The sequence below is a fragment of the Mobula hypostoma genome, chromosome 31 (assembly GCF_963921235.1).
Source record: "Mobula hypostoma chromosome 31, sMobHyp1.1, whole genome shotgun sequence".
Classification (NCBI taxonomy): Eukaryota; Metazoa; Chordata; class Chondrichthyes; order Myliobatiformes; family Myliobatidae; genus Mobula; species Mobula hypostoma.
The window spans coordinates 232,985-247,129 of record NC_086127.1 but is presented as its reverse complement, the minus strand read 5'-3'; the positions used below and the strand labels follow the sequence as shown (position 1 = coordinate 247,129).

The 14,145-nt window shown below is 50.7% G+C and overlaps 1 protein-coding gene across 1 annotated transcript in view; it reads left to right on the top strand.

Annotated features, from left to right (window-relative positions):
* The window catches only part of LOC134339913 (NLR family CARD domain-containing protein 3-like), a 38,182-nt gene that overhangs the window by 18,142 nt on the left and 5,895 nt on the right, over window positions 1-14,145 (top strand). The window contains exons 13-14 of the mRNA XM_063036700.1: window positions 4,618-4,788; window positions 5,515-5,682. Of these exons, the coding sequence (XP_062892770.1) occupies window positions 4,618-4,788; window positions 5,515-5,682 (339 nt within the window). The remainder of the gene's footprint in view (window positions 1-4,617; window positions 4,789-5,514; window positions 5,683-14,145) is intronic.

The following is a 14,145-nucleotide window of genomic DNA, read 5'->3' as shown; positions in this document are numbered from 1 at the left end:
TTAACTTCATCCATCCTCCCCCACCCCGTTTCACCTATCAGCTGGTGTTCATCTCTCCCCTCTCCCTCTTAAATCGATCCCTCAGTCCGAAGGGTCTCAGCCCAAACAGTCAACTGTACTCTTTCCATAGATGCTGCCTGTCCTGCTGAGATCCTGCAGCATTTTGTGTGTATAAGTACCAGACTGTGATGCATTGGGACAGATCATCACTCTGTTGATGTCCACAGCCTGAATAACAGGCCCTCAGCTCAGGCTCCATCGGGTCCACTTGTAAGTTCAGTTTTAAACTATACTGTCAGGGGAAAATGTAACCAGGGTGTAAATGTTATGAAAACCAGCTATTTGTAGCAACATTACAAAAGATTACAAACATCTCAGACATTAATTACACAAACTTAAATTGACATTAGTTGTACATAAATTACACAATAAAGGAAAACAAACATAACCACATTGGTGCAAGTTAAGTGAAGTTAGTCTGAGATAGTAAGCAAAATTTATGTTCTTCCTGTGTGCCCATGAGAAGAAACATAGAAAACCTACAGCACAATATAGGCCCCTCGGCGCTAAAAGCTGTGCCGAACATGTCCTTACCTTAGAAATTACCTCGGCTTACCCATAGCCCTCTGTTTTTCTAAGCTCCATGTACCTATCCAGGAGTCTCTTAAAAGACCCTATCATTTCTGCCTCCCCCATCGCCGTTGGCAGCCCATTCCACGCACTCACCACTCTCTGCTTAAAAAACTTACCCCTGACATTTCCTTTGTACCTCCTTCCAAGCACATAAACCTGTATCCTCTTGTGGCAACCATTTCAGCCCTGGGAAAAAGCCTCTGACTCTCCGCACAATCAATGCCTCTCATCATCTTGTACACCTCTGTAAGGTCACCTCTCATCCTCCGTCGCTCCAGGGAGAAAAGGCTGAGTTCACTCAACCTATTCTCATAAGGCATGCCCCCCAATACAGGCAACATCCTTGTAAATCTCCTCTGCACCCCTTCTATGGTTTCCAGGTCCTTTCTGTAGTGAGGCGACCAGAATTGAGCACAGTACTCCAAGTGGGGTCTGAACAGGGTCCTATATAGCTGCAACATTACTTCTTGGCTCTTAAACTCAATCCCATGGTTGATGAAGGCCAATGCACGTATGGTTTCTTAACCATAGAGTCAACCTGCGCAGCAGCTTTGAGTGTCTTCTGCACTCGGACCCCAAGATCCCTCTGATCCTCCACACTGCCAAGAGTCTTAACATTAATGCTGTATTCTGCCATCTTATTTGACCTACCAAAATGAACCAGCTCACACTTATCTGGTTTGAACTGCATCTGCCACCTCTCAGCCCAGTTTTGCATCCTATCAATGTCCCACTGTAACCTCTGACAGCCCTCCACACTATCCACAACACCCCCAACCTTTGTGTCAGGAGCAAATTTACTAACCCATCCCTCCACTTCCTCATCCAGGTCTTTTATAAAAATCACAGAGAGCAGAGGTCACAGAACAGATCCCTGAGACACATCACTGGTCACCGACCTCCATACAGAATATGTCCTATCTACAACCACTCTTTGCGTTCTGTGGGCAAGCCAGTTCTGGATCCACAAAGCCATTTCCCCTTGGATCCCATGCCTCCTTACTTTCTCAATAAGCTTTGCATGGGGTACCTTGTCAAATGCCTTGCTAAAATCCATATACACTACATCTACGGTTCTACCTTCATCAATGTGTTTAGTCACATCCTCAAAAAATTCAATCAGACTCATAAGGCACGACCTGCCTTTGACAAAGCTGTGCTGACAATTCCTAATCGTATTATGCCTCTCCAAATGTTCATAAATTCTGCTTTTCAGGATAATCTCTGTCAACTTATCAGCCACTGAAGTAAGACTCACTGGTCTATAACTTCCTGGACTATCTCTACCTCCTTTGTAGAATAAGGGAGCAACACCTGCAATCCTCCAATCCTCCGGAAACTCACCCGTCCTTATTGATGATGCAAAGATCATTGCCAGAGGCTCAGCCATCTCCTCCCTCACTTCTCACAGTAGCCTGGTGTACATCCCGTCCAACTTGATGCTTTCCAAAAGCTCCAATACATCCTCTTCCTTAATATCTACATGCTCAAGCTTTTCAGTCTGCTGCAAGTCATCACTACAATCACCAAGATCCTTTTCTGTAGTGAATATGGAAGCAAAGTATTCATTAAGTACCTCCGCTATTTCCTCCGGTTCCATACACACTTTTCCACTGTCACATTTAATTGGTTCTATTCTCTCACGTCTTATCCTCTTGATTTTTACATATTTGCAGAATGCCTTGGTGTTTTCCTTAATCCTGTCCGCCAAGGCCTCCTCATGGCCCTTTCTGGCTCTCCTAATTTCATTCTTAAGTTCCTTCCTGCTCGCCTTATAATCTTCTGGATCTCTATCATTATTAGTGTTTTGAACCTTTCATAAGCTCTTCTTTTTTTCCTGACTAGAACTACAACAGCCTTTGTACACCACAGTTCCTGTACCCTACCATCCTTTTGCTGTCTCATTGGAATGCACCTATGCAGAACCCCACACAAATATCCCCTGAACATTTACCACATTTCTTCCGTATGTTTCCCTGAGAACACCTGTTTCCAATTTATGCTTCCTAGTTCCTGCCTGATGGCTTCATATTTCTAATTAAAGTTTCCCTAACTTGTCTGCAACAAAGGTTATAAATTTTTCTTTGTGAATGAACCTTGTCTGTGTGGTCCAGTTTCTTCCCACCGTAGCAGTTGATAGGTTAACTTGTCATTGTATATTGTCCTGTGATTAGTCCTGTTTCGTGCAGTAGCTCAGAATAAGTAAGATTAATAGAATTCGCATCTTTCAGGTCAGTTGAGGAACATGATGGCAGTGGGAAGAAGCTGTTGTTGAACTTTGGGATGTGGATCTTCAGGCTCCTGTACCTCCTGTCTGAGGGGTTGGCCCAGATGTTGTGGGTTCCTGATGAAACAACCAGTCAGAATACTTTCCAGTGTCCATCTGTGGAAGTCTGCAGTGACATGCTGCTCGATTTATAAGAAAGCTAATGTGCTTTCTTCGTGGTTGCCTCTGCAGTATGTTCTGGGCCCAGGAGAGATTCTCTGAGATGTTGTCACCCAGGAACTTGCGGCTACTCACCCTTCCCACTGCTCACCCCTCACTCAGGACTGGTGCTAGTTTGCCTGATTTCCTCTTCTGCAAGTCCACAGTCAGTTTCTTGGTCTTACTGATGTTAAGTGTATGATTGTTCTGATAACACGACTCATCCTGCTGATCTATCTCGCTTCTGTACGCCTCCCCGTTACCATCTGTGATTCTGACAACAGTGGATTTGTAATCAGTGAATTTGTAGAGCAGGGGTTGGTGTTGATGGTGAGTGAGGAGGATGAGGAAGTCAAGGATACAGTTACAGTGTGAGGGACAGAGGCTCATGAACTGTTGATAGAACAACTGGCTGACATATATTTCCAATTGTCTGGATAATCCAGAACAGAGTCGAGAAGGTATCTGCTGTGGATAGATACCTATAGTTGGGGTGATAGGTTAATTGTAGGGGGTCCAGGTGATTACTGAAACAGGAGTTGTCCTGAGATTTAAGCAAAGCTCACCGCAGGTCACTGTGTGTTTCTAGAGGGTGGGTCTGAGGTAGAATCAGCTCTTCCAACACACTTCAGCGACTGTCAGGCAAACTACACCAGTCCTCAGTGAGGGGTGAGTGGTGTGGAAGGATGGTGGGGCAGCCTTTGCCCAGGTCCCTGGGAACACCAACACAGCAGGAAGTTACAGACCAGTTGGACACCATCAGTCCCACAGAGAGCGGTGTCAGGGGACATGGGCCCAAGCCAGAAACGGTCAAGTTGAGATTATGAGTTGAAGATTTCTCAGCATTCTCAGTGTGTTGGTAACTATAATTCTCCAACCTTTGACCTGGAGCTGGTTTAATATTCTCACTGAACTCTAAACCATTGCAGCTCTCAGCTCTCAGTATGGGGTTGGAGAATATTCTCGCTGAGCTGAAACCGGTTTTCAGTGTGGGTGTTTCCCCGAGGCAGCATTGTGTCAGTGTGGTGACTGGGTTGGGATGTACAGTTATTGTAGATGGTGAGTGGAGTTCCCACCGAGGTTGGTTCTGTGGGCACAGAATGTCTGGTCAGACAGAGAGGGAGTTGTGTCGTCGTGTGACAACCCGTCCAGAGGATGTGCTCTGGGACTAATGTGAGGAACACAGGGATGTGCCGGGTTTTTCTGTGGAGACGGGACAAGAGGATGGGAAGCTGGGAGTGTGGAAAGTTACACTGCCTCACTGTAATTCAGTACAGAGCACAGGGTCCAGAGTGGTGGTGTACTGTGGAGTGGGGCTGGGATGTAGAGGGTGAACACAAATTTACAATGTCCCCGGGTTCTGCCATTTGTTCTGGGGAGATTTGAGTGTTTCCAGTTCGGAAGGTGCAGTGATATTTATACTCACTGGTGTCTGATGCTGGATCTTGGTGTTATCAGTAATTGTGGGGTTAATAAACACTGGGCATTATTGTGGGTATTGGTGAAAGTGGGGTTAATAAACCCCAGGATTGAATTTCTCATCTCTCTCTGATCTACAGTCTGCGGTGTGTCGGTCTCACAGCTGCTGGTGTTGTGGATCTCGCCTCTGCTCTCAGTACAAACCGCTCACTGAGGGAACTGGAACTGGGTCAGAATGAACTGAAAGATTCAGGAGTGAAACTGGTGTCTGTGGCTCTGAGGAACTCGGCGTGTAAAATACAGAGACTGGGGTAAGTAGCACATTGTGTTTTCAGTTACAGACACTAAACACTGGGGCAGGTCTGCTGTCGGGACAACTGCAGTTCCGTCTCACTGTCCCGTGGTCGGTCACAAACATCCCACAGCCGGACTGTGTCTGGCTCACACTGACAGAACCTTCATCTGCTCTATAGACTGTCATCCCAGTTGGCCCTGTGTCACCACAGTGAGGTGTACGTGGGTATCCAAAAGGGCAATGGACACTTCCTCAGGTTCCCCAGTTCACAGGCTGGAAACCTGTGGCAGGGTAAAGCTGGCACAAGTCTGGTGATTCCTGTGGGATCTGTGGGCAGGGGCAGTGACTGGGGGAATAGTCAGTGACCCTTTTCACTGGAGTTCGTGCAGCCCTGTGGGTCTCACTGTTTTCAGCTGTGAGGGTGGGAATGTATTTTATTGTTCCCAGATCTTGTCATTCCCAAGTTTTACTGAGTGTTTGAGAGACTGACATTCATAACAATTTAATTTCATTGATAGTACGGTCTCACCTGTTGAGGAAACCCTTCTGTCAGTTCAGCCAGACACAGAGGATCAGACTATTACCATAGCTGAACATCCAGGAGTGTCCTAGTGGAAAGTTGTGGAGGGAACAGTGTGGACCCACAGCAGATGATGGGGAATTTGTGGTCAGCAGGAGATCTGTCAGTGTGATGAACAAGCTCTGGGAATCCCCTGATTCCTCTTATTTCTCTCATTTGCAGGCTCAGGTGCACTCAACTCACAGATTCTGCCATTGAGGATCTCGTCTCTGCTCTCACTACAAAACACTCACTGAGAGAATTGGAACTGGATTGGAACAGACTCACAGACCAATCTGTCTCCACTCTCCACCACCTCGTACTGACCCATCGAAGTCTGCAGCGGATTGTGTAAGTATTTGTGGTGACATCTGGTGTGAACCCCCGGGTGATAGTTGTCTGTGAGTGTTGTTGACATATTAATGTCAGTCCCTGTTACTGACACTGTTGTGTAATCTGTGTGTTTCCTCTTTATTCCTCCATCTGTTTCAGACTGATGTGGAATCAGTTCAGTTCACGTAAAAAGAAAGAGCTGAAGTCGCTGGAGAGAACCAGACCCGGACTGAAAGTGATCGTCTGAACATCCCACTGTGTGTACATCACCACCCCTGGGATCAGAACATTTCTCTCCGATTTCCCACCCTCCCCTTTGAACCTGAACATCCCAGCTGGAACCGAGCAAGTCTCCTGTGATGGTGTGGGAGGCCTGGCCCTGGAACCTGGGACTCAGGTGCTGGGTCCCAGGGTGGTGCTTCCATCGGACGTCCATCACTGGATGTTACCCGGTGCACAGGCGGGACAGTCTCACTCAGTGTCCCTCGGACTGGGCTGAATCTCTGGGGCTGAAGCAGCAGTCAACTGGGACCGGAACTGTCTCTGCACCCTGTTCGGTTTCTGGTGATGGAAGGAGTGAGTCGACTGGGCTGATAAATGATCAGTAATCTCTGTCATGTGCTATAGTGTCATAAGTAGCAATGTCCCAAATGATGAATGACAGCGATCCACAGGGCTGGTTACACAGGGGATCAGCTGGATTAATACGTTACTGAACTTTCTGCAGGTATTTTGTCTAATACACTATTCATCATCGTGATGTGTCGTATAATGTGGGTGATCATGGTCTTTCATTTGTCTTTAATCTGTTGTTCTTATTCTTCTCTCTATCTCTGACCGTGAACCTTCTTGGCAAGATTTTTGTACAGTAGTGGTTTGCCCTTGCTGCCTTCTGGGTGGTGTCTTTACAAGATGGGTGACCTCAGCCGTTATCGATACTCTTCGGGGATTGTTTGCCTGGCGTCAGTGGTCGCATAATCAGGACTTGTGATATGCAGCCGTTGTTCATACAACCATCCACCACCTGATCCCTTGACTTCACGTGACCCCTATCGGGAGCTAAGCAGGTGCTACACCTTGCCCGAGGGTGACCAGCAGGCTAGCAGAGGGAAGGAGCACATTACACCTCCTTTGGTAGAGATGAATCTCCACCCCACCACCCAAAATACAATATTACCAGGCTTTTATTTTACCATTTATTATGCAGTGACCATCATGTGCTGTTACTGAGCTCAATAAACAGTTATTATTTTTGAACGTGTGCCTGAGACTTCATGGTTTGGGAAGAAAATATTCCCTTCATCACTCAGCTTGTGGAGACTCTGACTGATGTTTGGGTAGTGAACTGGGAGATGCTGGAGTGTTCAGAGAGCGATGTTTGGACATCGTTACCGTCTCAGTGTGAGCTGAGGTGTAAAACAGTACCTCAGTGAGGAGATGGAGGAGTTTGTGGTTTATCTCCTCCCATGGGCTGTGTTTGTTGCCACATTCAATGTCGATCATGGGTGGGCTGATAATGACTTGTCGGAAGGGATGGTGTTTGAACAGAGCTGCCGAGAACAGGAGTGAGGGTTTCGACGTTAATGTCACCTGTCCCTGTGAGGGAGCCCTGCTGATCCCCTTCCCATCACGGGCAGAACCTCAGTCTCCTCTCCGTCCCTGTCACAGACAGAACCTCGGCCCCCTCACTCACTGTCACAGATACAACTACAGTCACCCACCCCAGCTCGTCATGGACAGAACCTCAGTCCCCACACCCGTACTCTCCTTTCCTGTCATAGACAGAACCTTGGCCCCCACCCCGTTATGGACAAATCCTCAGTCCCCACACCCGTAGTCTCCTTCCCTGTCACGTACAGAACCTCGACCCTCACCCCGTCATGGACAGAACCTCAGTCCCCACACCCTTATTCTCCTTCCCTGTCACAGACAGAACTTCGACCCTCACCCCGTCATGGACAGAACCTCAGTCCCCACACCCGTAGTCTCCTTCCCTGTCACGTACAGAACCTCGGCCCCCACCCCGTCATGGACAAATCCTCAGTCCCCACACCCGCACTCTCCTTCCCTGTCACGTACAGAACCTCGACCCTCACCCCGTCATGGACAAATCCTCAGTCCCCACACCCGCACTCTCCTTCCCTGTCACGTACAGAACCTCAGCCCCCACCCTGTCATGGACAAATCCTCAGTCCCCACACCCGCACTCTCCTTCCCTGTCACGTACAGAACCTCGGCCCTCACCCCGTTATGGACAGAACCTCAGTCCCCACACCCATAGTCTCCTTCCCTGTCACGTACAGAACCTCGGCCCCCACCCCGTCATGGACAAATCCTCAGTCCCCACACCCGCACTCTCCTTCCCTGTCACGTACAGAACCTCGGCCTCCACCCCGTTATGGACAGATCCTCAGTCCCCACACCCGCACTCTCCTTCCCTGTCACGTACAGAACCTCGGCCCCCACCCTGTCATGGACAGATCCTCAGTCCCCACACCCGCACTCTCCTTCCCTGTCACGTACAGAACCTCGACCCCCACCCCGTCATGGACAAATCCTCAGTCCCCACACCCGCACTCTCCTTCCCTGTCACGTACAGAACCTCGGCCCCCAACCCGTCATGGACAGAAGCTCAGTCCCCACACCCTTACTCTCCTTCCCTGTCACGTACAGAACCTCGACCCCCACGCCGTCATGGACAAATCCTCAGTCCCCACACCCGCACTCTCCTTCCCTGTCACGTACAGAACCTCGGCCCCCACCCTGTCATGGACAGAACCTCAGTCCCCACACCCGTACTCTCCTTCCCTGTCACGTACAGAACCACGGCCCCCACCCTGTCATGGACAGAACCTCGACCCCCACCCCGTCATGGACAGAAGCTCAGTCCCCACACCCTTACTCTCCTTCCCTGTTACGTACAGAACCTCAGCCCCCACCCTGTCATGGACAGAACCTCAGTCTCCACACCCGCAGTCTTTTCCCTGTCACGTACAGAACCTCGACCCCCACCCCGTCATGGACAGAAGCTCAGTCCCCACACCCGCACTCTCCTTCCCTGTCACAGACAGAACCTCAGCCCCCACCCCGTCATGGACAGAAGCTCAGTCCCCACACCCTTACTCTCCTTCCCTGTTACGTACAGAACCTCAGCCCCCACCCTGTCATGGACAGAACCTCAGTCCCCACACCCATACTCTCCTTCCCTGCCACGTACAGAACCTCAGCCCCCACCCTGTCATGGACAGAAGCTCAGTCCCCACACCCGCAGTCTTTTCCCTGTCACAGACAGAACCTCGACCCCCACCCTGTCATGGACAAATCCTCAGTCCCCACACCTGTAGTCTCCTTCCCTGTCACGTACAGAACCTCAGCCCCCACCCCGTCATGGACAGAAGCTCAGTCCCCACACCCTTACTCTCCTTCCCTGTTACGTACAGAACCTCAGCCCCCACCCTGTCATGGACAGAACCTCAGTCTCCACACCCGCAGTCTTTTCCCTGTCACGTACAGAACCTCGACCCCCACCCCGTCATGGACTGGAAGCAGGGAGGTTTCAACGCGAGTCTTTGATTGGAGTGCAGTGCAGAGGCAGTGTCAGCGTTCCCACCCAAGTCCGGAGCAGAGCTTTAAAAACCCATTCTCCAGAAAAGAGGGGTAACATCTGGAGGAGCTGTCATTGTTGGAGTGGTCTGAGTCAGAGAGGTAAGGCATTGGCTCAACAGGGTTTCAGCAAAAGCCAGATGCAAGGTAAGTAGATAAGTTCATTCCATATTTCCTGTTTAACTCTTGATAGAATAAGGGGTATGTCTGCAGGACGAGTGTTCTGTTCTGGGTGTCAGATGTGGGATTTCTGGGCGAGTCTACCAGCCACCCCGATGGCCACATCTGCACCAGCTGCATCGAGATGCAGCTTCTTCGAGACCGTGTTAAGGAACTGGAGCTGCAGCTCGATGACCTTTGGCTCGTTAGGGAAAGTGAAGAGATGATAGACAGGAGTTACAGGGAGGTAGTCACCCCAAGCTACAGGAGACAGATAAATGGGTGACTGTGGGGAGAGGGAGAGCTTCCCTAAGGCATTCCCCTTCAACAATATGTACACCATTCTGGGTACTGTTGGGAGGGTGCGACCTACCTGAGGGAAGCAACAACCGTGCTACTGGTGTTCACATCTGGAAACGTATTGTGCATTTACTTTGGAGTGTTGCTCCGAACACTTGTCTCCTAAAAGCTGTGAATCCCAGTCCAGACAATGCTGATTAAAATTCACTTGGGTGTCTGGTGGGGAGGTGAATCAGGAGGTGTGAATGTTGTATATAGTCTCAAAGAAAGCATTGTCCATAGGTAGTAAATATGGAGTTGTCCTTTGATGTTTGTCACATAAAATATGGAACCCCATGTTGGGCTAGCAGACCTTTTCGCTGAAAGCTTATGGATTAAATGGTTTTCTGGCTAAGTTTGCGGATGATACCAAGATGGGCGGAGGAGCAGGAAGTGTTGAAGAAATGGAAAGGTTGCAGAGAGACTTGGTCAGTTTAGGAGAGTGGGCCAAGAAATGACAGATGAGATACAATGTTGAGAAATGTACGGTTGTACATTTTGGAAGAAGAAGTAATTGGGCAGATTATTATTTAGATGGGGAGAAAATTCAAAAATCGGAAGTTCAAAGGGACTTGGGGGTCCTCGTGCTGGATACCCTAAATGTTAACCACCAGGTTGGATCGGCAGTAAGGAAAGCGAATGCTATGTTGGCATTCATTTCAAGAGGAATAGTGTATAAGAGTAAGAAGGTGTTGATGAGGCTCTTTGGGGCACTGGTGAGACCTCATTTGGAGTACTGTGTGCAGTTTTGGGCCCCCTATCTTAGAAAGGGATGTACTGATGTTGGAGAGAGTTCAGAGAAGATGTACGAGGATGATTCCTGGAATGCAGGGGCTAACATATGAGGAGCGTTTGTCAGCTCTTGGACTGTATTCATCAGAGTATAGAAGAATGAGAGGGGATCTCATAGAAACATTTCGAATGTTGAAAGGGTTGGACAGAGTAGATGTGGAAAGGCTGTTTCCCTTGGTGGGTGAGTCCAGGACAAGAGGCCACAGTCTTAGAATTAGAGGTTACCCATTTAAAACAGAGATGAGGAGAAATTTTTTTAGCCAGAGGGTTGTGGATTTGTGGAATTCGTTGCCACATACAGCTGTGGACGCCCGATCATTGAAGGTGTTTAAGGAGGAGATTGATAGGTATCTAATTAGCCAGGATATCAAGGGATCTGGGGAAAAAGAGGGAAATTGGAACTGGAATGGAGAATAGTTTAGCTCATGGTGGAGTGGCAGAGCAGACTCGATGGGCTGAATGGCCTACTTCTGCACCTTTGTCTGGTAACCTTGTGAAAGCATCTCCACATGATGCCTGCTGTATCTTGTTCTGTCGAAATAAAGAAGCTGCTTTGTGTCTCCCAGTAATTCTCTGTGGTGACTTCATTCACTCAACAACAGTATCCACTACGTTTTGTGGAAGTTTCCGGTCAAGAGCGTTGCTGCAATATTAGCGTTCATTTCAAGAGGACTAGAATATGGGTGAGAAGAAGTTTTAGTGGACTTCAGTGACTTCATCCAGTTCATCTGCGATACAGTTTACATCTCCTCTTCCCTTTTTTTTTGCCTTCTAAGGTGGCTAGGGTCCTGTCCGAGTCTGTGATCTACAGCTGTGCTCAGACTATGGTTCTTCACGGGTGGTGGGTTCTGGATCTCAGAAACCACTGAGCAGCCGGGCATTTCAGCATCTCCAGGCCTGGAAGCCACCTGCCTTCAGGGTGTGGAGCCAGTGGATAAGGCAATTATCACTATCTCTGTCTCTCTATTCATGTCTCGTCTGCTGGTTCTCAAGTTGGGGAACTCGTATAAAATGATGCTGTAGATAGTAACATCGAAACAGCGAGCTGTCGGTCTCCCCTCCTGCTATGGTAGGACCTTTCATAGTATCTCCCCCCCTTCCACTCCCCCCTTCCCCTCTCCCCCTTCCTCTCTCCCTTCCTCTCCCCCTTCCCTCTCCCCCTTCCTCTCCCCTCCTGCTATGGTAGGACCTTTCATAGCATCTCCCCTCTTCCTCTCCCCCATCCACTCTCCCCCCCTTCCTCTGCCCCCTTCCCCTCTCCTCCTTCCCCTCTCCCCTTCCCCTCTCCCCCTTCCCCTCTCCCCTTCCCCTCTCCCCCTTCCCCTCTCCCCCTTCCTCTCCCCCCTTCCTCTCCCCCTTCCTCTCCCCCTTCCTCTCCCCCCTTCCTCTCCCCCTTCCTCTCCCCCTTCTTCTCCCCACTTCCTCTCCCCCTTCCTCTCCCCCCTTCCTCTCCCCCTTCCTCTCCCCTTCCTCTCCCCTTCCTCTCCCCTTCCTCTCCCCCCTTCCTCTCCCCTTCCTCTCCCCCTTCCTCTCCCCCTTCCTCTCCCCTTCCTCTCCCCCTTCCTCTCCCCTTCCTCTCCCACTTCCTCTCCCCTTCCTCTCCCCCTTCCTCTCCCCTTCCTCTCCCCCTTCCTCTCCCCCCTCCTCTCCCCCTTCCTCTCCCCCTTCCTCTCCCCCCTTCCTCTCCCCTTCCTCTCCACCCCTTTCTCTCCCCCTTCCTCTCCCCCTTCCTCTCCCCCTTCCTCTCCCCCTTCCTCTTCCCCTTCCTCTCCCCCCTTTCTCCCTTCCTCTCCCCCTTCCTCTCCCCCTTCCTCTCCCCCTTCCTCTCCCCCTTCCTCTCACCCTTCCTCTCCCCTTCCTCTCCCCCTTCCTCTCCCCCCTTCCTCTCCCCTTCCTCTCCCCCTCCTCTCCCCCCTCTTCTCCCCCTCCTCTCCCCCTCCTCTCCCCCTTCCTCTCCCCCTTCCTCTCCCCCTTCCTCTCCCCCCTTCCTCTCCCCCTTCCTCTCCCCCCTCCTCTCCCCCCTTCCTCTCCCCCTTCCTCTCCCCCCTTCCTCTCCCCCTTCCTCTCCCCCCTTCCTCTCCCCCCTTCCTCCCCCCTTCCTCTCCCCCCTTCCTCTCCCCTTCCTCTCCCCCTTTCCTCTCCCCCTTCCTCTCCCCCTTCCTCTCCCCTTCCTCTCCCCTTCCTCTCCCCCCTTCCTCTCCCCTTCCTCTCCCCCTTCCTCTCTCCCCTTCCTCTCCCCCTTCCTCTCCCCCCTTCCTCTCCCCCTTCCTCTCCCCCTTCCTCTCCCCCCTTCCTCCCCCCCTTCCTCTCCCCCCTTCCTCTCCCCCCTTCCTCTCCCCCCTTCCTCTCCCCCTTCCTCTCCCCCTTCCTCTCTCCCCCCTTACTCTCTCTCCCCTTCCTCTCTCCCCCCTCCCCTTTCTCTCCCCCTCCCTCCACTTCTTTTCTCTTCCTTTCTCTCCCCCTTCTATTTCTCCCCTTTCTCTCTCCCCTTCTCCTTTTTATCTCTCCCCATCTTTCCTCTCTCTCCTTCTCTCCCGCTCCCTTTCTCTTTCCCCATTCTCTCCTCTCCCTGACTCTCTTCCTCCTCTCTCTCCTGCTCTCTTACTGCTCACTGACAAACCTTTTTGCCACCAGATCCATAGTTGCCCATCCACCATTCCCTTCCCAAAAAGCAGACACCTTCCTACTCCCTGTGTTTTCTCTCGTGTGGCCTCCCGCATTGCAGCCAATTCTCGGACCTCAGGCAAAACCTTCAAACAGTTATTCAGATCATTATCTCATTGCTGTTTGAGGGATCTTGCTGGATTTGAAATGCCTGCCTTCTACTGAAGGGAGAGGCAGTGGGTATTCTGATGCTGTGAAAGGTGCTATGGAAAGCCAGATAGAGAGAGAGGCTGTCTGAGATGCTGGTGTTGGGGTGGAGAGTAGTTTTTGAGGGGGAAGGGGTCTTTGGGGTTCTCTTGTTTTTGGCATGCATTCTTTGGGTTTGTTTTCTCTCTGTTTCCTGGATGTCTGTGAAGAGTAAGGATTTCAGGTTGTATACCGTGTACGTTCTCTGACATTTAAATTCAGCTATTGAAAAGCAAGGATGCAATGCTGAGACGATATATTGAACTGGTAAAGCATCAGTTGGGGTGTATGGGGTGTCTAGGGAGGGGTAGCACCTCTTGTGGGGGGCCTGCTGTGCCCTTTTTCAGGGCAGCTCGTCCACCTTTGGTCCCCACCTGGCGCTCAGCTCTCACCTGTGGCTCCAAGCAGTCGTAGCACACACAGCAGCCACACCCGGTAAACCGTCTTGGCAGACGGGCCAACCCAGGTTAAGGTAGCCGACGGGTCTTCGACCCTCAGTGAGGTAGGGGATCTGTCTGTCCCAGCGTGTGAAGTCTGGCCCCAGCGGATTGAGCGGAGGAGACCGATTAATGGTCCAACGGTCAAGAAGGCAGGCCAGCAGGCGTTGGTGGAGCGCTAAGAGCAGGACAGGGCACTTCGACGTCCTGGTCATCCAACGCAAGAGATGGTGTCCTCTTTAAACTCACCCGGCAGAAAGCAAAGGCAAACCGCTGCTGTGACCTGCCACGTACATGATTT